Source organism: Plasmodium reichenowi, chromosome 8 (assembly GCF_001601855.1).
Source record: "Plasmodium reichenowi strain SY57 chromosome 8, whole genome shotgun sequence".
Classification (NCBI taxonomy): domain Eukaryota; phylum Apicomplexa; class Aconoidasida; order Haemosporida; family Plasmodiidae; genus Plasmodium; species Plasmodium reichenowi.
This window is the reverse complement of record NC_033653.1, coordinates 906,238-932,580: the sequence shown is the minus strand read 5'-3', so window position 1 is coordinate 932,580 and position 26,343 is coordinate 906,238. Positions and strand designations below refer to the sequence as shown.

The 26,343-nt window shown below is 22.2% G+C and overlaps 1 protein-coding gene across 1 annotated transcript; it reads left to right on the top strand.

Annotated features, from left to right (window-relative positions):
* On the top strand, window positions 1–26,265 carry PRSY57_0825400 (E3 ubiquitin-protein ligase, putative; the record flags this gene model as incomplete). The annotated part of the gene is made up of 1 exon (XM_012907193.2): window positions 1–26,265. One exon carries the CDS (start codon window positions 1–3, stop codon window positions 26,263–26,265), a length of 26,265 nt encoding a protein of 8,754 aa, XP_012762647.2.
* Window positions 26,266–26,343: the final 78 nt, after the last annotated feature.

The window sequence follows — 26,343 nt, the reverse complement described above, 5'->3', positions numbered from 1 at the left end:
ATGAAAATACCTATACCTAAAGATGATAATTTCATATTAATGTTAGATAAATTAAGTCAGGAAGAGAAGTTTTTTATTCACATATTATCAACATGTGAAGATAAACATTTGTTAGGTCATTTATATCCATTCGTTGATTGGGTATGGTTAAAATCAGATTTGTTAGCGTGGGCTCCAGTATTGAATAGATTTGATGATTTATTAAGGAAATATATCATACACAATAAATTAGTAATGCAAAAGAAAAATAACAAAAATGGTGATAATGAGGGAAGTGATTATATAGTAATGAATGATCGAATACAAAGGATAACGGGATGTACCTTAGAATATAATTACAACAATTATAATGATAATAATGATAATAATGATAATAATAGTAATAATTATAATAATAGTAATAATTATAATAATGATAATAATAGTAATAATATTAATAGTAATAATAATATTAATAATAATAATATTAATAATAATAATATTAATAATAATAATATTAATAGTAATAATAATAATAGTAATAATAATAATTGTGAAAATATTAACCTTTCGTGTCAGTCAACTTGTGAAAATGGGAAAGAAGAATTTATACCTTCAGATTTATTAGTTGAAGAAATATTAAGATTTACTTATAACATATTAGACAATTGCTTAAATAAAACAAAATATAATTCAATTGAACATTTAATTTTACTTTTATGGAGTTTTAATCCTAAATTATCTATTTTATGTGCTGAGATATTAAATATATATTATTTATTTATAAAGAAAACTAAAAAAAATGAAACTAAAATTAATGAAATTGTAAATTTCGTATCATCTATTATTAATATTCCTATACCAGATCATTTACATCCTTATATAAATAATGATATAGGTAGAATTGATGAAAATAATTATATATCTGGTTTAGTTTTATATTATTTACATGACAAAACAAATGAACAGTATATGAAGAATATATATAACAAAGTAGAAAATAAATATTTCTTAGATTTAATTGATTATAATATTGATCTACAAAAAATTAATATTAATGTTAATAATATAGATATATCGTTTACGTCTTTATTTCCACCACATATAAAATATAGTGAAACACAAAATGTATTAAATAATGCCTTTAATTATATTATGAAAAATTATAACATTCCAGAACAATATATGTATGATTTAAGACATAAATTAAGAATATATGTTGGTTTAATATGTCCTAAATATCGAAGAAAGTTATTTAATTTAAGATATTTAATCTTATCTGGTTCTTTGTCTATTAATTCCATCGTATCACCTCAAATTGTAACTAGTAACAGCATATTTTTAGAAGAATTATTATACTTTTTAAAATATCATAAATTTGTACATTTTAATACATTACGTATTATTTTTGATTTGTTAATTACATCTATTGAATCCCATTTATATTATAAGGTCGTTTCCGATATATTAGGTTTACGATTACATAGTGGTTTATTCATTAGTATATTTAAATATTATTTAAATTACTTCTTATCACCATATACTTTACAAAAGGATATATGTCCACTATATGTTATGAATGAAAGTGAAAGAGAGGTCTATAGTATAAATGATATAAATGAATATTATATAAGAAAAGCTAATCCTAATATTAAAAATTCATTATATCGTAAGGAAGACACTAGACATGCTTACATGAACAACGACAATACAAATAACATAAATGATAATAACATAAATAACAACAACATTATAAATAGCAATAATAATTTAAATTACTATACATTATCAGATAACGACATTTTAATGAACATTTTGAGGGATTCTATTCCACCACACACGATGAATATGAACAATAGCGAAATAAATTCATTAGTTCAAGCATCACAACATATTAGTAATAACAATAATTATTTTAATCTAGTAAATATATCTGTTAGTCCATCGCAAGAACAATATTTTACACCGCGAGCATATACACAAGAGGAAAATGTTAATAATTTAAATTTTAATTATAATGCTAGCAATTTAATGAATCAATCGAACATAATGAATGAACAAAATGTTTTCTCATCAATACCATTGGAGACATTAGGAGTTGTTGAAGCGAATCAAATGCAGAATTTAGATTCTTCAAATATGTTAAATTCAAGTGGAACATCTGTTGATATGAACATACGATCAAGTGATGGTACATCCCTCATCAACAACAACAACAATAATAATAACAACAACAACAATAATAATAATAATAATAATAGTAATAATAGCTCTGTGTTTACGTTTGGAAGTGTTAATAACCAAGGAGAAAGTGTGAGCGCGATTGATAATATGAATATATTTGATTATATAAATAATACTCCCAATATGATTAATGACAATCATTTGAATATTCTGGACTATATACGTCATAATCAATCAAATAATAACAATAATGATAACAATAATGATAACAATAATGATAACAATAATAACAATAATGATAACAATAATGATAACAATAATGATAACAATAACAATAATAATGATAATAATCACCAAAGTGAAGGGAATATTGAAAAAGATGAAATAAAATATGAGAATTATATTAGTGAAGAAACAATTATTAATAATATAAAGAATTGTAAGAAGAATGGTGAAAATGAATTTTTTAAAGTTACTAAATCATATTTTAAAGAATTTCGTAAAAAGAAAAAACATATTTCCATGATGTTGCAATTATTAACTTTATATCATACATGTATTATGGAACCATGTCCTATCTTAACCATAGCTCAACAAAACACCTTAAAAATTTTCCCACTATTTTTATTAGATAGTTCTACGCATAATTTACCAATTGTACATTTATTATTAAGAATCATGGAAACCTTATTAGACTTCACTCCGAATTTTTATTTCACAGTTAAAGATGAAGAAGAGTTATATAAAATATTATTATCACGTTTTCAATATGAATTTTTTTTGATGTCTGATAGTTTTTATCATTTGAACAGAAAAGATTATTTAAGATATTATTTCGAACCTTTTAATTATGAAGGTTACGATCAAGAATTTATAGAAACGAATGAGCAAAAGGAGATATATATAAAAAGGAAGCGAGAAGAATATATTAATAATGTAAATCGTATACAAAATTTATGTAATATGAAAAATATGAATAACAGTGATAATATTAGAAATGGTTGTGTTAATGTATTTGGTGGTATAGGCGCTAATATATATAATGGGAAAAATAATTTAACAGATGTTTGTATAAAAAATATCATATATAATAATGATAATAATAATGATAATAATAATGATAATAATAATGATAATAGTACAGATGATTGTGATGATGATAATATTTGGAATGTTGAGTGTTATGATGATAATTCTATGTTTTCTTTAAAAGATAAATTATTAAAAAGCCTTTTTGAAAGGTACGATGTAAATGTAGATGTAACGGATGAAGTCTTATTAAATAGATTTAATTTCTGGATAAAATTATATATATATCAAGAAAGAATGAAAATAATAAAAATGATTATTAAAGCATTAAATTTAGCTCTTAAAGGTTATTCACCAACTGATACCTTATTAGATATATTTACAAATAATTATATATCAGTGAAAATTATTAAATATATATTAAGATTTCCACATAAATTTGGATTATGTTTATATGGATATATATTAGGTTTTATATATGAACATATTTATGAAGATCCAACTATTTTATCAACATTATTAAAAGAAGGAATATTACATATTATGTTAAATGGTATTGTGGAACAAAATCTAAAAGATGAAACGGTCTTAATATATGTACCATCTTTATTATCACTGATGTTTATTCATAGTATTGGAAAATCAACTATGAAGAAAATTAATTATACACCAATATATAACCTTTTTCATTTTGTTATACAAAGAGATTATTTTTTTTTTGATAGATTTGGTGATATTGCAGTATCTGTTGGAAATATAATTAATGAGTTAGAAAATTATGGTTTTGTTATGAAAGACTTTTTAATATTCCATGTAAAATTATTAAAAAATTTATTAATAAAAGGTCTCAAATTAGGATATTGGAAATGTATAAATTATGATTATATTGAAAAACATGTAGATAATTCAATAAAACAGTTACAAGTCATGCAATTAAAAGATTTAAATCTAAATAGATATAAATATAGAAAAGATAAATTCTTGTTAGATAGATTATCTATTTTGTGTAGATTTATTTTATCATATATGAAAACATCTTGGATAAAAAATTTTATACACTTCAATGGTTTAAAAATTTTAATGACGTTTACAAATCTACCATGTTTCCCACCAAATTATATACACATTTTTGAGTATCATCCCATTTATAGTCTTATTATGAAAATTTACTTATATGCTTCATTTAAAAGCTTATATAACCAATTCCTTTATCCCTTATATAATTTTACAAATTTTATTATGTATACGCAGTATGTGAATTTTATATTAAAAAATAAACTTATATTTGATTTAGATACAAATATAATAGTAGTAAAAAAAGGTGAACTTAGAAATATATTAAATATGGAAACAAATACAAATAATAAACATAATACGAAGTCGTGTAATAATATTCAGAATAATAGGGAATCAGAAAATACATATAAAGATCTAAAAAAGCATAAAAATAGTTACAAGTACCATATGGATAATAATAAATATTTGAAGAAAGGGAATTTTTGCGGTCCATATATAGATCGTAATAAATTGCTATTAACTAATATAACTCATTTGTTTAATATTTTATATTTTCTAATATCAGCATATACTGATGCTAAAGGATTATATGGAAATGAAGAAAAGTTATATGATTCTCCTGAAATATCCAATAGAAAAATTTTAGAAGTTTTTTCAGACGTCTTAATTTCTATAGAAAGTGTTTTTGATTTTTTCTTTACACTTTATTTTTATCAAACAAATGATTTAAATAATACTATAGTTTTACCATTAAAAGATAAAATATGTATACATGAACATGTAAAAAGAACTATTAGAAATAATCAAAATAAATCAGATTATCTTTTATATAATTTATTTGGTTGTAGTCGTTCATTATATTGTTATTCTGTTAATAATAATTTATATGATATGACTAATAAAGATAAAAAAATACATTTTCTATGTGATGAAGATAATTATGTAAACGATTACAAATTTATTGATAGTTTAAAACAGATTGACAATGATGATAAGGTATATAAAGCTATATATAAATATGCATTTTCTCATGTTATATCAGAATTTCATAAATATCAAAATAAAAATTGTAAAACTCCATCCGATATAACAAATTATAGAAAAACGGAGAAATCGAAATTTAAGAGATATTTCTCTAATTCAGAGGGATCTATAAAACGATCACTAAGGAAGAGCAATTCGACAAAGCCTGCTGTTGCTAATCATGTCAATAATTCAACTAAAAATATGGAGAGCATTATAAATAATAACAACATCAACCATGACAACATCAACCATGACAACATCAACCATAACAACATCAACCATAACAACATCAACCATGACAACATCAACCATGACAACATCAACCATGACAACATCAACCATAACAACATCAGCAGCAATAATAATAATATTAATATTAATCCTTTTAATAATATACAAGCCGATATTTTATGTAACACACATGATTCAGGTAATTTTGTAGATTTTTCCAAATTATACAATATATACAATGACAGATGCCAAGAAGAATATAAAAATAAATTAAATCATAGAGTTAACAAAGATAACAAATCAGATAAATGCAAATACAATGATTATTATATAGATGATAAAAATATTCATATGCACACAAATTATCCATATGAGTCCAAGTATGTTATGTGTGAAAGTTTAAAATCTTTACTAGTTGTTATTAAGAAATTTTTTATTATGATTAATTTAGCTTGTCATACTAGACAACTAAAAATGAAAACAAGCCCTAATTACATATTTTATAACGTTATGCAACAGAAACATATTTTATGTATAATTAGATGTATAACAAAATGTATGATGAATGTACCTCTTGTTAGTAAACCGATACAAGAAAATAGTTACCTAGAAAGAAATCATATTTATCATATTTTATCAGATCATATAACACAAGACAAAATTAATTATTTAAATAAATTAAATGATAAAAAAAATAAAAGTAATATGCACATGTCAAAAAATCTATGTAAAAATTATATAAGAAAAATGTCACGAGATATGCAAGATAACAATTTAATAAAAAGTGAAAATGGGAATAATGTCTCAACAAGTAATATTTCCTTTGATATGAGTCATAATAACATGATGGATCAAAATAAAAATAGTTCCATTGATTATATGAGTAATAATATTAATGTTAATCATTATATGTATCAGACGGAATGTAAAAAAGAAGACAAGTGTTTTAATTTATATGACTATTCATATACTCCCTATATGAATTATAATGTTGAAAATATAGAAGGTATATATCCGGAAACTTTTTATATGGAAGAGATATTATTTAAAAGATATAATTTCAATTTTTCAAATATAAGTGTAACAACAAATAAGCAAATATATCATAATAAATATTCTAATAAAGAAAATTCTGTTAATAAGAATATGAGTCATGTTGAAGAAGATGCAGATGAATTATTTGTAATGGATTCTATAAATAACTGCAACAACATGAACGTAGACATGGACAACAGCAACAACAACAGCAACAACAGCAACAACAACAACAACAACAACAACAATAATAATAATAATAATAATGATAGATGTGTTGATAATTTAGGTGGAGACTTTAATCACATAAATAATTTTAGTAAATATAATAAAACCTATCTATGTAATAATACAGGAAATATTAAAGGTTTAGAAAGCGTAGATCTTAATAATTTAATTAATATTATAAATAATAAAAACAAAACATTAAATGAAAATAATTGTAATAGTAAAAATTATGAATGTAAAGAAAAGAACGAATTAAAAAAGAACAAATTTAATGAGAAAAAAATGGAACAAGTTTCGATTCATATACAAGATTATACACCAATAAAAACTATAAAATATATTTCAGAAATAATTAATATATTACATAAATTATTATCTGATAATAAGTTAGAATTTGTCAGTTATTTTTATTTTCTAGATTTACTATACAAAGTAGGAACATTTGATTTCATATTTAATATGTTTAATTATGTTATGAGTGTATATATTTCACTATTATCATTATATTACAAGAAAAAAAAGGAAAATAAACAAAACTGTTGTTCCAAATTTACTAGTTATATACCAATACATGTTAGTAGAAATTATACATGTACGAATACATATTTTGTAAGATATATAATTAGGCTTATGTTATATTATGCAGATACTGATATTAATACAATAAAAACTTATTTACAAATAACAGTTAAATCAATAAATACATTCCTAGATTTTTTTATAAGTTTAATAAATATAGGGAAATTTAGTATGATTTTATTCTGTTCGAAAATGTTACATCCCTTAACAAAAATACATAATCATTTTGAGGGACAACGTGTTGATCCAAATGTAAATAAAAAAGAAAATGAAGAGGAAAAAAATGTGAGTACAAATTCGGAAATTAAAGTAAAAGAAGATAATGATAAAATAAATGGGCATATTATTAATACCAACAACAATGATATACATAATAATAATAATAATAATAATAATAATAGTGGTATATCTTTTGATAATAATATAAACAATTTATCAAATGAATGTATATCCACACAAAATAATACTAATCCAAATTATGAAGAAATTAATATGAATTCTGTATTTTCAAATATTTCAAATATTTCAAATACACAAAACTTGAATAATACCAATGAATCATTAAACTATGATAATAAAATAAATGTTGATCAAAATAATTTTTGTACATTTGAAAAGAACCATATCAATAATATAAAAGAGGTAAAAGATAGTAACAACGAAAATAATACTTTTTCCTATAATAATAACTTTTTATTTTCTTTAGATTATTTTGATATACTTAATACTATAAGATCAGTAAAATGTGATATATCAAATAATATATTTATGTGGTTAACTTATATTAATAGTACGAGTGTAAAAATTGGTAATTTAGGAAGAAATAATATATACATTAATTTTAGTAATACTATTATTTATAACTTTTTAAAGATCATTTTGAAATTTATTCATCATTCAACTGAAATAGAACCAAAACTCAACGAATTATGGATGAAGGAAAAAAATAAGGAAAAAAAAAATGTAGGTAATAAAGATAAAGAAAAAGATGCTTTTAACTATCCAAATGTTAATATATTAGAAGAATGGGGATTAATGGGATTTGATGAAAAAACTATTTATGATTGCCTGAACTATTCAGGTACAACTGATTTAGATTGCACATTAAATTATTTAGATAAAGCTAAAGAAAAAGAATATTTTTCAAATATGAGTATGGATAAATCTATGTCAGAAAAAAAAAAAAAAAATAAGGATAATTTGAAATCATCCTATTCAGAGTTTGATGAAAGCAGTAGTGACAGTTTTTCTAGTGCTAGTAATAGAAAAACTGATGATATAATAATTAGTCGTAACATCATGCAATGTCGTGAATATAACAGTAACTTGAATGATATGATAACCCAAGAGACCATAAATACTAATACCAATGTTTTTCCTCTTAATAATAATAATAATAATAATAATAATATATATGTTGATTCGTGTAATAATAATATTTATCATAGTAATAACAAATTGGATGAGGAAAAAAATGAAGATATATTTTATAAAGACGATAAATACATTTTAGAAAAATTTCCATTCATGTTTGATTTACTCAAAGAAGCACAGAAGAAATCAGTACATGCACGTATTTATTATTATGATAATATTATGAATCCGAATAATAAAAGAAATATGATATTTTATATACAATATTATTTGAAATCCTTAAGAAAAAATACATTTAATTCTTATGAACAAAAGAATTATATAAAAGCATTTTGGAATGAAGAAAAATATCTTTTATTAAAACAATATATATATAAATATATTTTTAATATGCTTATAAATATTATGCTCACTATTCCATATAATGAAATATCATTTATGAACTTATATCTTAGTTTCCTAATTATAGATATTGATAAAAAAACAGTTAAATTGTTTTTAGATCAATATAAAAAAACTATACATGATAAAAATAGTAATAAAAGTAGAATATTTAATCATCAAGATGTAAAAATAATTATATTATATTATTTTATAGAAAATATTTCTAAAAAAATTAAAACTTTGAAAAATGATGAAGGTATACCTTATGAACCGTTCTATCATTGCCATCATATGTTTATGAATTTACATAAAAAAAAAAATAAAGGACCTAAAAATTCAGATGACATTACGAAACAGGATAAAAAAAAAGATAATAAAAATATTACACAAAATAAATTACCAGATGCAAGAAATATACAAAATATATATAATTCTAATTGCCCAATTTCTTCACAAAATAATAATAGAAGTAATAATATAATTACTGCAACATCACCAAATATTACACTCAATATTAGTACAATACCAAATGATAATAATGTTAATATATTTAATAATAACAATAATAATAATAATAATAATAATAATAATATTATTATATCTGTTCATGATATAAATCCTTCAACAAATATACATGTAAGTAATAATAATATAAATAATTTAAGTGTTGTCAATACAAATAATAATATGCTTAATATAAATCATGTAAATAATAATCGAAATAGAACAAGTAATACTATAGAAAATAATGTACTATTACATTACCCATTAAATAATTTGGATAATAGTTATCATAGTGATGATAATCCATTGAACGCTTATCAAGATAATAATAATAATAATAATAATAATACACATCTAGTGGATGAGAAAAATGGAAATAAAAATAACAAAGATTATCAAGATAAAAAGATATTAACAAATTCTCCTGATACCTTAAATAATGATTTAAATGATGAAAAGAATTGTATATATGGTACAAAATATGCAAAAGGAGATATAGATGTTATTTATGAATCACAAAAAGATATGGAAATTTATTCATACCATTTTTGTTTATATATGTTATTTTTTACATTATATAATGTACTTCATAAATATAATATAGCAAAGAATTTAATTTTAAATATGGATAGAAATATACTTGATTATTGTATTTTCTTTATACAAAAATTTAATATTTCATATATAAAATGTATAGAAAATAATGTTAACTATTTTTTAGCACTTGATAAAAATGAAAAAAAAATAGATAATCAAGAACATAACCAAACAGTGAAGGAACAACATGATGTAGAACAACGTCAATCCGTATTCTCAAATGATGTGCCATCATGTAATGTTATTAATGTTGATGAAAATGTGGATATGAATTTAAATGAACAAGACCTATTATCAAAGAAAAATCAAGAAAAAAATAAAAGAAAAAGAAAGTATAATAAAATATTATCACAAAGTAAAGGAAATACCAATAATTTGGATCCATCTGGTTCTAGTTTAGAGAGTGCTGATAAAATTATGGTATCCTCATCTCTCGAAATAGATGGAAATATGAACACTAACAAAATGATACATAATAATAATAATAATAATAATGAGTACAATTATATGGGCTGTTGTAATAATAATATGAATAATGAAGCCTTTATTAATCTTAATAATGATGCAAATAATATATTAAAAATTCATATTAATAATAATACTAGTAAAAATTTAAATAACCCCAATTGCGATAATCACATAATAACAAGTACCAACAATGTAATATCTGATAATGAAATGAAAAAGGAAAAAATAAATATAATGTATAACAAAGGTTTGGTTATAAATAAAAATTTAGAAACTCATAATATGCTTATCCCATATTGGAATTTAGCAGATGTAGATAGTTCAGTATCTATGACAAAAACAGAAACAAATAATAATTTAATGGTAGAAAATGAAGAAAATAAATATATCTCATTATACTCAAAACCTCCATGTTTTTATGCACCTTTGTTTATGTGCTTATATAAAATTATTATTAATTATTCCTTATACAATTTTAATGATAAAAATAAGAAAACAAGTAAAAAGACTAAAGAAGAAAAGTACAATGAAGATAAAAATATGTTTTTAAATAATTTGAAAATGGAACATTATAGTATGTTAAATAAAAATAATACTCACATAAATAAATCAGAAAAGGTATTTAATACAAATGAAAGACGAATTAATGTAACTGTTGGTACAAGTAATTATAATTTATGTAATAATATTAAATTACCACAAACGCATATGGAAAATGTAAGATATGTATCAACAGAAAAGCAGCATAATATTATAAAAATATGTATTGATACATTATATTTTTTCAAAGGATATAATTCACATTTATGTTTAAGTATTTTAAGTATTATTGAATATTTAACTACTACATATAATAATGTGGTTTTTTTTATAACTTATTCTCCTCCAAATATTTATAAAAATTTTAAAAAGGTTTTTCAAATAGAAGAACAAATGCGCCAAATGAATAGAAGAAAGAATGTAAATCAAAATGATGATAATCAAAAGAGTTTCGATAAATTTCATGTAAATAATAATGTAATAATTAATGCATCAACAAAGAAAGCCAAGGAAGAACTGATTAGTAATAACGACATAAATGTGGAAAAAGAAATTCATAAAAATAATAATAATGACAACAATAATGACAATATTAATAACAATATTAATGACAACAATAATGACAACAATAATGACAATATTAATAACAGTCACAATAATAACAATTTTAATATTCCTCCATTTTATTCAGTTGATGGTTTTAAGGGAGAGAATTCCAATTTTTATGAACAAAAATTATCATATTTTGATTTAAATGATTTAATATTAAATAATATGAGTAGAAACAGTTTAGGTATAATATTAAGCATTTCAAAACAAGTTAAGTTTAAAGATATGCTAATATTATTAATAAGTATATTACTACAGTGCTTTACAGATAATTATGTTATAGCTAATAGAATGGAATCTAATTTAAAATCATATTTTGCATCTCATGGGATACCTGTTAAATGCTTTATGAAAAAGGATGATTTGGAGGTTATTGAAAACCCTAAATTCGCCAATGCTTTAGGGGTATCATTAAGTGAATTAAATGAAGCGTTATATCCATTCATATTTAAAAACCCACAAATTTATGAAGATATATTAAGTTGTTTGTGTTTTTTCCCAAATTTAAAATATATTAAGAAAAGTGAAACAAATGATTTAGAGAAATTTGGTATTAATACGAATGTCGATGATACATACAAATTTTTAGAAGAAAAAAAAAAAAAACTTGATCCTATTGGCCAAGTAAATACAGATAAAAAGAAAAGTTCAAATTTAGTTATGAGTACAAATGATAATGTGAATTTTGATATGAACATAGAATATAATAATATAATTAATCCTAGTAATAATATGAATTTGCAAGATTTTACTAAAATAGATTCATTAAAGAATGAAGGAGAAAAAATAAAAGAAACAAATAAAAATGATGAAAATATAAATGATGAAAATAAAAATGATGAAAATAAAAATGATGAAAATATAAATGATGAAAATATAAATGATGAAAATATAAATGATGAAAATATAAATAATGAAAATATAAATGATATATATAATAATAACATATCAAATAATAATTATTACTTAAATATTTTACCAATACCTGAACATATCAAATCTATTTATATGTTATCTGAAGTAGCTTTTAGTCCAAGATGTTTAAGAAAATATCATGTCAAAAATAATTTTTATAATTTTTATATCCTAGCTACATTATTGGATTTTTTGAATTTGTTTACTATTATACAAAGTAAAACTCGACTAGCTAAATTAAGTGGAAAAGAAGAAAAAGAGAAATTTAATAAAGCATTAATGGAAATATATGGTACTGATGCAGATTTTGATAATGAATTAGAATATAAAGTTATGTATCCTTTTGCTTTAACAGCCGATAATATGTTATTTATAATAAACTTACTTTTAAAAACTTATAAACATTTAATAGTATATTTAATTAAAATACCTGCTTCTTTTAATCAGAAAATTATCAAATCATTTTTCCAAAAGGAATGTGGTATGTATCATTTTAGAGGAAGTATGTTATATGTAGATAATTCATCTTTTCCATATAATGATATAGCAATTAGTAAAGAAAGTAGATTAAGTAATTTTTCATCAATTTCAAATTTTAGTATAACTAGTAAGAATAAAAATAATACAGATATAAATGTAAATAATAATACAAATGATGATTCAGCAATATATTTATTAACAAAAAATAATGATGAAAATAATAAGAATGAATATCCAATTATGGATTTATCTAATGTTTTATATAAATTAATACGTTGTGATTCTGTTAATACACATACATATAAACAAATATCAGAATATTATTTACAAAATTATATGCAATATTATTCTCTCTTTGATTTATCCAATTTCACTTTTAGAAGTTGTTTATTCCCATTTATATATGAAAAGAAATATATAACTGATATTCATAATATGGATTTAATAAATTATGTTTCTAATATTAATAATTCCAATAATATTGTATTTACGCCATTTTTAATATTCTTATTCAAAAGAATATTACCACAATTTATTTGTCTCAATTATCCTTCCTTACGTAGCCCATACTCTTTAAATACATTTAAAAAAAAATATCCTAATATGGAAAAATATTATGCCTTAAGAAATAATGAAAATAAAAATTTAACATATCTAAGACATATTGTTAATTTTATTCAATTAATTTTTGATATACATAATGCAAATTATGATATACATAAAAAGGTTGTATTAGAAATAATACACCTGCTTAAAATACATTCGAACTTTCAAAAGAAAAAAGATAATGTAAACAAAAATATAAAAGACAGTGAGCATGTATTTTCTAATGTTATGGATATTTTTACATATGCAATAAGTTCCCTTTTATATAAAATGGTGAATGAAGAACAAAATATTAAAATTCAAAAACCTCCTATTGTAGAAGATGATCAATGTATAAATAAGAAGAAAAAGCTTTCCGAACAATTTCAACTACATCAAAAAGGGAACAGTAAAAAAATTAAAAAAAATGACGATAGTGATTATAGTAACGCAGACACTTTTACGTTTAACAATCGTGATAATAATAATGACAATGATAATGATAATAATAATAATAATGACAAGAATAATAAGGACAATAATAATAATAATAATAATAATGACAATAATAATAAGGACAATAATAATAAGGACAATAATAATAATAATCACAATAATAATAACAATGACAATAATAATAAGGACAATAATAATAATCACAATAATAATCACCACAACAATAATAACCATAACAACAATAATAACCACCACAACAACAATAATAATAATCACCACAACAATAATAACCACCACAACAACAATAATAACCACCACAACAATAATAACCACCACAACAATAATAACCACCACAACAACAATAACAATAATAACAATAATGAAGATGGCAATGGAGAAAATGAAGATAACAACAAAACATTTTATTATAACAGAGAACAACTTATAATGTTTCGACATTCTTTATGTAATTTATTAAATAAATTAGATTATTCTAAAGAAGATTTTTCCAATGTAGCCACTTCCATAATTAGATGTCTATCCGTTTTAACATCTGCGCCAGTCATGGGATATCCTATAAAAACGAAGAATAATAAATTATTTATGATTAAACTAAATAAACTCAATGAAAAGAAAAATACAAAAATAAAAAAAATAAAAAGAAACAAAAGAAGAAAAAATGTTTCTTATGTTACCTTTCTAAACCCATCATATGTCCGCTTTAGATCGGATTCAAGCAATAACGATTCTGAATGTTCAGATATTCCATATTCAGATGATTCGGATATCTCGTATGAAGAACACTTCATTTTTGATAATGGCGAAAGTGATGAAGAGGATGATGATATTCGTTATGAATACGAAGAAGAAATGGATGATGATTATATGGAAGAGGAAGAAATAGTAAATCAGGAAGACGGTGAAGAAGAAGAAGAAGAAGAAGACGAAGAAGACGAAGACGAAGAAGAAGCTATTGAAGGAGACGACGACGAAGAAGCACAAGATGAAGAAAATGACGAAGAGGAAGGAAATAATGAAAACGAAACCTTGTTTAATGATGAGTATTATAACCAAACAGATAACGATAACAATAATGATAACAATAATGATAACGATAATAATTTATTAAATGATGAAGCAAATAACGATATGTCTAATAATGATGAGGAAAACGATGTGGAAAGAGATGACGAAGATGTGGAAGGGGATGGTGACGAAGATGTTGAAGTAGATGATGACGAAGAAGTTGATGTAGATGAAGATGAGGAAGAAGTTGACGTAGATGAAGATGAAGAAGAAGTAGAAGAAATGGATGATGATATGGAAAATGAAGATGATGATGAAGATGATATAGATGATGATGATGAAGATGAAGATGATGATGAAGTAGACGATGAAGTAGATGATGAAGAAGTTTTAGATGATGAAGAAGTTTTAGATGATGAAGAAGTTTTAGATGATGAATATGATGAAATTGATATTGAAGATGAGGATGCTGCCGAAAGAAATAGTAACGAAGAAAATGATAATAATAGAAATGTACATGTACATGCATATTTGGTGCAAGATAGAAATGAAATTGATGAAGACCAGATATATGATAATTCTAACGATTTATTACTTCCTCACGAAGTAGATGAAAATGAGGAAATTTTATCAAACATGGATGATAATAATAATAACATTGTATCCAGGTTGGATTTGGTTTCGGATAGTAGTAATGATATGGATGAACAAAATGTTCATAGAATTAGAGAAATAGATGAAACAGAAGAAGATGAAGAAGATGATGATGGAGAGGATGATGAAGAAGATGACGATGAAGATGACGATGAGGATGACGATGAAGATGATGATGACGAAGACGATGGAGAGGATGATGAAGAAGAAGATGATGAAGAAGATGATGAAGAAGATGATGAAGAAGATGAAGATGAAGGAGAAGAAGAATATGAAGATGTAGAAGAAGAAGATGGAGATGAAGAAGAACTTCATATAAATAACAGTACATATAATGTTAATCAAAATGTAGATAATATTAGATCGAATAATAATAATACAGATTTAATAGATAACGAAATAAATGTAAATAATTCTCTATTAAATTGTAATGAAAATCAGCATGAAATATTAGATATCTTATTAGAAGAAGATGGAGCTTATAATATTAATGATGATATAGATGAATATAATGATGATTATGTAGACGAAGTGGATAATAATAATAACAATAATAATAACAATAATAATAACAATAATAATAACAATAATAATAATAACAATAATAATAATAATAATAATAATAATAATAATAACAATAATAACAACAACAATAATAATAATAATAATAACAGTAATAATAATAATATTAATAGAAGCACTAATAACAGTTTTAGTAATATTGTTAATATAGACGCTCAAAATGTAAACAACAATCAAATGAGAAATAGAATGAATACAACAAATGATATAGGGGATATTAATAATTTACAAGAAAATATCAATACAAATCATATGAATTCAACTTCTGAATATAATATTAATGGTAATATTTCAAATATATGTAATAATACATTTTCAGGTCATAAATGTTCCTCAAATGAAAGAGATGTTTTAGAAAATAATGTAAATAATAGTATGATTATTCATAATGAAAATAGTACACATGATCATCATATAAATTCTTCATTATTAGATAATAATAAAAATCAAAATTTTTCAAATAATATGAGTATGATACATAATAGTACAATAGAAACGAAAAATAATATTCTTCCTAATGCTTTAGAAAGTAACATTCAGAATAATGTAGATATACAAAACAATTTATGTAATAATGTAAATGCAAATAATTGTTCTAATAATATATATTATGCGAATACTCAAACTAAAAGTGAGAAAAAAGGTACCATAAAAAATAGCATCAGTTTAGAGAATAACGAAGAAAATACTAATGAACATATTAATAAAAATAATGTAATTGTAGGAGAAAATTATATTCTCAATAATAAAATAAAGAATGAACAAATTAATAATACGAAAGTTAAGAATGATCATATAATTGATTCAAATATTAATAATATAAATAATATTAAAAATGATATTAATGATAATATTATAAAAGTTGATAAAAACAATATTAAAAATAACGATTCATTTGCTGTCAAAGATAAAAGTATGTTAGAATCATCAGAAAGTACAACAAATATTAGAAATGTAGATGAAAATAATGTAAGCATAATTGATTTGTATTATCATTTTTATGGTTCTAATAATAGGGACATAAATACATTATTAAATGAAAATAATAGTATCTTATATTTAAATGAAACGGGTCAAATAAATTCGACACAAATAAAAGAAACAAACAATAAAATTAATAACAATAATAATAATAATAATAACAATAACAATAACAATAATAATAACAATAACAATAACAATGGTAATAATACAAGTGTTGATAATAAAGATTCTAAAAAAACAGATAAATCAAATAATGCAAATGACGCTGAACAAGTACCATTAGAATTAAATAATAACAACACTGAAGGTGTAGAAGAATTTAATAATATAACCAGTCTTAATATAGAAAATTTAATGGATCAACTATATTCAACTTTATTAAGTACAGATATAAGAGCAAATGATCTTTTAAACAGTGAAATTATATCATTGCAAAATAGAGCTAACCGTGTACAAAGAAATAATGATTTTAATAATATTGTAGATGAGAGCAGTTATAATATTATAGGAGATGATATAACAGAAAATCGTAATTTATATGATAATCGTTTGAATAGAAATAATAGTGTTCCATATATTCATAGAAATGTTGAAAGATTAAATAATTTCCCTCCATTACCAACATCAAACAATAATACAAATATTAGAGCAAGCTGGAATAATAGAAATATAAATCGTCCAAATAGCATAACAAATAATGTTGTGAGTAATTCCCTGAACAATATAACAAGTAGTATTAGAAATAATAATTTGAGAAACATATTTAACAATATTAGAAATAATAATAATGAAAATGTTTTTAATAGGCATAGAACTATTAATATTGTTCCATCTATTATAAGAAATGATATAATTCAAAATTTATCAGCATCACACCAGAATAACAGAGATCCAAATAATAGTAATAATAATAATAATAATTTAAGCACCAACCAAGCTACAAATAATACCAACGAAAGAACAAACGAAAATAACAATATTCATAATAATAATAATGAGAATGATAACAATAATAATATATCACAAACAAGGGTTACTAACAATGAGCAAAGACAGGTGTCAGAACTAAATAAAGATAAAAATCAAATAAAAGATAAAGGTAGCAAAATTGAAAAAACAGAAATGTTAACTAAAAAATATAACAAAAATAAAGCTCAATTTAATATGATTGATGCTGTTATAGATAATGACACGATATTAAAGAGTGCTATTTGTAATAGAATGTACAATAGATTATGTAAAACTATACCAAAAGTTCATATCAAATTACCTTTAGAAAATTTAATTGAAGAGAAAAAAAGAATTATTCAAACATTGGAAAAACAAAAGGAACAAGAACAATTAAAGGAAAATATAAAAGGAAATGATAATAATAATAATTCCAATAAAGAACATCAAAATGAACTAGAGGATGTAAACAAAAACAAAGATGATCCATATAAAAAAGATAAAAAGGGAAACAAGGACAAAAAATTATCTCGTTCTACTACAACTACAAATGATAAAAAAAAAAATACCAATGAAGAAAATGACATAATAGAGTCGAATGAAAATGATAATATAACAAATGTACAATTAGGTTCACATAATGAACAACTAGAAAATACTCAATTGAATAATGATAATAATAATAATAATAATAATAATACAAACAATGGATTTAACCCTAACGAAGGTGATAATGATAGTGATAGTCATAGTGATAGTAACAGTAATAGTAACAGTAATAGTGATAGTGACAGTAATAGTGATAGTGATGATTATAATGATAATAATAATAATAATAATAATAATAATAATAATGAAACACCAAATGAGAATCAAAATAATGTAAATAATGATGAAGATCATTTAGAAGAAGAAAATGAAGAAGATTATAAAAATATTAATTATGAAGAATTATTTGATAATATTTTAAATATTGAATCACTTCTTATAATTTGCTGTTCCTTAGGAATAAGTGAATCTCAATTTTTGGAGCTCTTAAATGTTGATAGATCATTTCTTATAGAATTACCATCAAATTTAATAGATGAACTTATAATTCAACATTTAAAAAATATTACCTTAACAGGAATTAGTGAAAAGGCACAGGATAATATAAAAAACAAAAAAATAATATCAATTAAAATGTATAAGAATTATCTGAAATATCAAGAATATAAAAAATCCCAAGAAAATAGTGCATCCAATGAAAATAATACAAATGATATATTAAATAACACAACGGGTAATAATATAACAAATGATAATAATATTAATAATGATAATAATATTAATAATGATAATAATATTAATAATAATAATAATAATAATAATAATAATAATAATAATATTAATAATAATAATAATAATATTAATAATGTGTCAAGTGCTAATTCAACGACGAATAATTCTGCTACAGAATTTAATGAACGACCTAATAATGAAAATTCAAGTGTAATAGAAAATCTTGATAATAATACAAATATTCAAAATAATATAAATGATGAAAAGGAACAAAATATTCGTATATTTAATAGTATAAAAAAAAGCTATTTAGAAGCTTTACCATCAAGTATTAGATCCGAAATTAAAAAAAGAATTATAGGAAATAGAACTGAAAGAACTGATGTACAAGATGAAACTAATATTTCTTTTATAGATTCCTTAACACCGGAATTAAGAAGAGATGTATTATCGACAGCCAGTATACGATTTATAAGAACATTAACTGACGACATGATAGAAGAAGCGAGAAACCTAAGATTGGTAATATTAAATAATCGTAATAGTACTCTAAATGCAAATAATAGAAATAGACAAAATGTTTCAAATAATGATGGAGCAAATACTACAACTACAAATAACAGAAGTGTAAGTGATAGAAATGCACAAAATATGAATAATATAAACAATACAAATAATACAAGCAATGTAAATGATACGAACAATACAAATAATGTAATCAATGTAAACAATACAAATAATGTAAGCAGTACAAATAATGTAATCAATGTAAACAATACAAATAATGTAAGCAGTACAAGTAACATGATCAATAATAATAATAATAACAATAATAGTATTAGTAGTAGCAGTAATAATAACAGCAGTAGTAGCAGCAGCCATATAACATCAACTACCAACAGAAATATAAACGGTTCCAATGTAGCAAATTTAATTAACAACATAAGAAATAATATTCAAGTTAGAATTAGTAATCGTGCTTTGAGAAATGTATCAAACAATTTAAATAATAGTAATCATAACCATAATAATATAAATATTATAAATAATATAAACAATATTAATAGTATCAATAATATGAATATTATTAACAATAATAATATGATTGTGAACAATTTTAATAGAAGTAATAGAAATAGTAATAGACTGATTTTTACTGGAGGGAACCGAAATAATCTTAATAACAGACGTCGTTTGAATTTACCTTTAAGAAATTCACTTTCAAATATGCAGAGAAACAATTTTATTAGAATTACATATAATGAAAATAATGCTCCAGTTATTATGATAAACACAGGTCATGAAAATTATGACAGTTTAACAGTTACTCGTTTTATTGATAATATTATGGGTATTAGAACACATGATGCACTGGCATCTGGTTTGCCTATAGGAGATAGTAATAATAGTAATAACAACAATAATAATAATAACAACAATAATAACAACAATAACAATAATAACAATAATAATAACAACAATAATAATAACAACAATAATAACAACAATAACAATAATAACAATAATAATAACAACAATAATAACAGTAATAATAATAATGAACGATCAAGATTATTTATGAGTAACCAAAATAGAAATGTACATCATAATAATAATGTGGATCATAACTATCATGTTATGAATGATGATAAGTATTTAGAAAAAGAAGATGATATGTTATTGAATAGATATTTAAAAAATTTATTTCCATCCATGAATAGGTTTAATACTGATAATTCAAAAACTTCTTCATTATATATATGTGTAGAAGAACCAGTTTCATTTCAAGCTTTAATTGATATATGTAGATTATTATTTTTAAAGAAAGAGATTAATAAAAAAATAATGTTTACATTATTTTGTAATTTAACTTGTTCATATCAAAAAACAAAGGTATATACACTACAATTATTTATGAACATTTTATGGTGTGCATCAGCTGATTTACACGCAAAAAAAAATAATCCATCAATAGTATATTTAAATTCTATAAATTTCCCTCCTAAAATGTTATATTATAATATGAATAAGAAACAGTATGGTTTATTTTCAGATAATTATTTTATTACTGCATCCATATCAGCCGAAAGGGTTCTAGAACAAGTACAATCATTACTTATTACAGTACCGCATATTTCTTCATTCTTTTGCACATTTTTAATACACCCATCTTATTTTATGCCAAACGATTTAGATGAAAACATGATAACTAACAACGATAAAGGAAACGAAACTAATATTAATAAGGGTAATAATAATTTTATGGATGTTCCATATTATGAGGATAAAATGATAAAGAATGAAAAGAATGAAAAGACTGATGGGGAAAAGAAAAATAATGAAATAATAAATTATCAAAAAGAAAAAGATGTAGAAGAAGAAGAAGAAGAAGAAAAAGAACATGATGATGATGAAGCTGTTATTTTAGAATATGAATTAAAAAGAAAAAGACCAAAGATGGATGAAAAAAAAAAGAGAAAAAATCAAATATCAGATATATATAAAAATAAAACTAACATAAATGATAAAATTAGCACACAAGTAGATATGTCTAAATATGAATATCCTATAAATATCTTATTCAAACTATTAAATTCATCTTTATATTTAACCTCTAAAAAATTAATGAGTCATTTATTATCTGTTATTTATAATTTATTAATTAATTGCGCCAAAAAAAATCATAATTATGCAAATTTTACAAGATGGGTTTATGAAGAAAATTTAGAAGAAATAATCAGCATGGAAAATGAAAATAATGAAGAGGAATTAAAAAGTGATGATAATAAAAATAATAATAATAATAATAATAATAATAGCAACAGTAATAATAACAAAATTTCAAATAATAAGAATGGTACAAATGCTGAAAGAAATGTCTCTTCTACAAATAAAGAAAATACAAATAAAAATAAAGATACAAAACAAAAACAAAATAAAGAAAAAGAAAATTTTCTTTCTTCAACTAAAATTGATAAAGAATTATTATTAAATATAAAAAGTTTAAAACCAATAGATGAAGAAATAGATAAAAAGGATTTAATTTCTAAACCATATTATTTATTAGAAGTTATATCAAAAGATGCATTACGTAATTTAAGTAAACTAATATGTAATTACAAAACGAACTTTTTATGGATTAATAATATGAATAATACAACAAATAATAATAATAATAATAATAATAATGTAAATAATAATTTAGAACAAGTACATAAACAAGATATATCATCACTAATACAAATTATGGTTATGTTTTTCTCTCATTATAAATTAAAAGATTTAATTATACAATCCTTGAAACGTCATACACATGTATTAATAAAAAGAATTATTTATGATTTAAAAAAAATTGTTCATTCAATTCACAATAAAACATTCAATATATATTCTGTTGATCATTCTGATAGTTTAGAACAAAAATTAATTGCCTTCTATAGAGTTATCACCATACTATTTAATGCACCCACACTAATAGATAGTATAACAAATAAAAATGATCTAAATAAAAGTGATACCATTAATTTAAATAATACTAATAATAGTATATCAAATGTCGAAGGTGTAAATACACCCTTTCAACAAAATGATCATATTAATAATAATGAGGTACATATAAATAATAATATATCCAATGAAAATAATTGTAATACTAATATAATGAATAATGTATCGAATAATAATCAAGATAATGTATCAAGTGAAATAAATACAAACGAAACAAATAATAATAATAATAATAATAATAAAAGTCTTGTAAACAATAATGATATCGACAATGAAACAATTAAAAATGACTATGAAAAACATATAAATAAAACAACAGTCGATGAAGAAACCAAATTTGATATATGCGCAGATTTTTTTCTCTCAATAAATATTGATTTATTGTGGGAAGAATTTAATAAAACCATGCAAGTTATTAATAATTCATTGATTGATAAAAATTATAAATTTAAAGATAACTATTATTATAAAGATTTAAGCACAGCTAAAGATGATAATAAGAAAGAAAATAATAATGATAAGTTACAAACGGGTAATGTTCATAAAACGAATGAAAAAGAAAATAAGAATATTAGTAACAATTTAGTTGATACACAAGACAATAATAACATAGTTACCTTGTTTAATACAGATTCTTCATCTAACGAATGTTCAGATCATGGTGATATATATTCAAATGATAGATTATCAAGTAATATACAAAACGAAGAAATAATAACAAATGTAGAAAATGAAAATAACGATGAAAAGAAAAAAGAAAATAATGATGATGAACCACCTCCAACAATTTTAAACTATCTCTTACCATTAATGGAAGCCTATTTATTTATTGAAGAAGTTATATTAGTATCACAATATAAATTAAGAAAATTTAAAGACTTAGAAAAAAAAGTAGCCAGTTTAAATGTAGAAAGCATCAAAATTAATGAAAAGTTGGCATATGATGATAGCCCATTTTATATAAACATATATAATAAAAAGAAAATGATGAAGAAAAAAAATAAAAAATATAAAAGTACAAAAGAGTTATTGTCGGATATATTTGACGATTCTCATATCAATAGTAATCCAACTAATTTAAATAAAATTAAAAGAAAAATCTATACAAATAAATTAGAAGAAAAAGAACAACAACAAAAACAACAAAAACAACAAAAACAAGAACAAGAACAAAATAGCAAATATGACCAAACACAAAAAAACAAAAATAATTATACTCACGATGATTCAATGAATAATAATATAGTTGAAAATGAAAATATAAATGATTGTATAAATCAAAATATAAATGAAAAAGATGACGTTGAAGGACAAGACCAATTGGTAAGGAATAAATTGAAAAAGAAAAAATTAAATGAAGACCAAACGAATGATAATGATAATGATAATAATAATATACAGCAGTTAAACAAAAGAGAAGAAATGATAATATGTGGTAATAATGATCGACAGGAAAAATCAAACGATAAAGAAAATAAAAATAAGAATAAAAATAAAAATGATAGAAATAACGAACAACTTGATTCGAATGTGAATCATGACAATGTGGATGAAAATAATACGAATAGTTTTTATAACAAAATATCTAACGAACAATCAAATCATAAAGAAGTACAAGAATATCAAGACAGTGATATTTATGATGATGATAATGATGAAGACGTTGATCAATGTAGTAGTTATTATAATGATGGAAAGGATGACGAAGAAGGAGAAGATGATGATGATGATGATGATAATGATGAATATATACAAATTAAATTAGAAGATAATGAAGGAACAATAAATAGCCGACATAAAAAATTAATAAAATTTGTTTATATCAATAGGAGAGTTATTAATAGCTTAATAAAACAAACTCCTATTTTATTACATCATAACTTCAAATCATTAATTAAGTTAACCTCTTCATGTATTAATTTTGAAAACAAAAGACATTATTTAAGAAAAAAATTAAAATATTTAAAATCAGGAATAAGAAGTGATCCAATACGTTTAAGTATAAGAAGAGAAAAAGTATTTACAGATTCATATTATCAATTAAGAAATAAGTCTGGTAATGATTTAAAAGGAAAACTTGTAGTAACATTTAAAAATGAAGAAGGAGTAGATGCAGGTGGATTAACAAGAGAATGGTATTCTATTTTAGCAAAAGAAATATTTAATCCTAATTATGCTTTGTTTTGTAGAGAAGGAAAGAAAAGTGAATTTAATCATCCCAATCCATTATCATATATAAATCCTGATCATTTACATTTCTTTAAATTTGTTGGAAAATTTATAGCTAAAGCTATATATGATGGTCAAGTTATTGATGCATATTTTTGTAGATCGTTTTATAAACATATGCTTGGTCGAAAAATTTTACCAGCAGATGCAGAATCAGTAGATCCTGAATTTTATAATAGTTTAATAAAAATATCAGAATATAAATTAGAAGATTTAAATTTAGAAATTAATTTTAGTACAGAAATTGATGAATTTGGAAAAACGAAAGTTATAGATTTAATACCTAATGGAAGAAATATTCCAGTAACCGATGAAAATAAACATAAATATATTGAACTTTTATGTGAATTAAAAGTAACTAATAGTATAAAAGAACAGTTAGAAGCATTTATGGATGGATTTAAAGAATTAATCCAACCAAAATTAATATCTATTTTTGATGATAAAGAATTAGAACTACTTATTAGTGGTATTCCAACAATTGATTTAAATGATTTAAAAGAAAACGTAGAATATCATAATTATACAGCTAATTCTATACAAATTATTTGGTTATGGGATGTCTTACAAGAATTTGATGAAAATAAAAAAGCATCATTCTTACAATTTGTTACAGGTACAAGTAGAGTGCCTTTAGGAGGATTCAAAAATCTTATGGGCATGAGAGGAGCACAAAAAATGATTATTTATAAAGCTTATGGAGAAGACCGTTTACCAACAGCGCATACTTGTTTTAATCAACTTGATTTACCAGAATATTCTTCAAAAGAATTATTGAAAAGTAAGTTAATAAGGGCTATCATGGAAGGAAAAGAAGGATTCGGTTTCATATAAGATCAAAATTAAAAGTATCTTCTATGTTAAATATTTATTATTATTATTATTAATATATATATATATATATATATATAT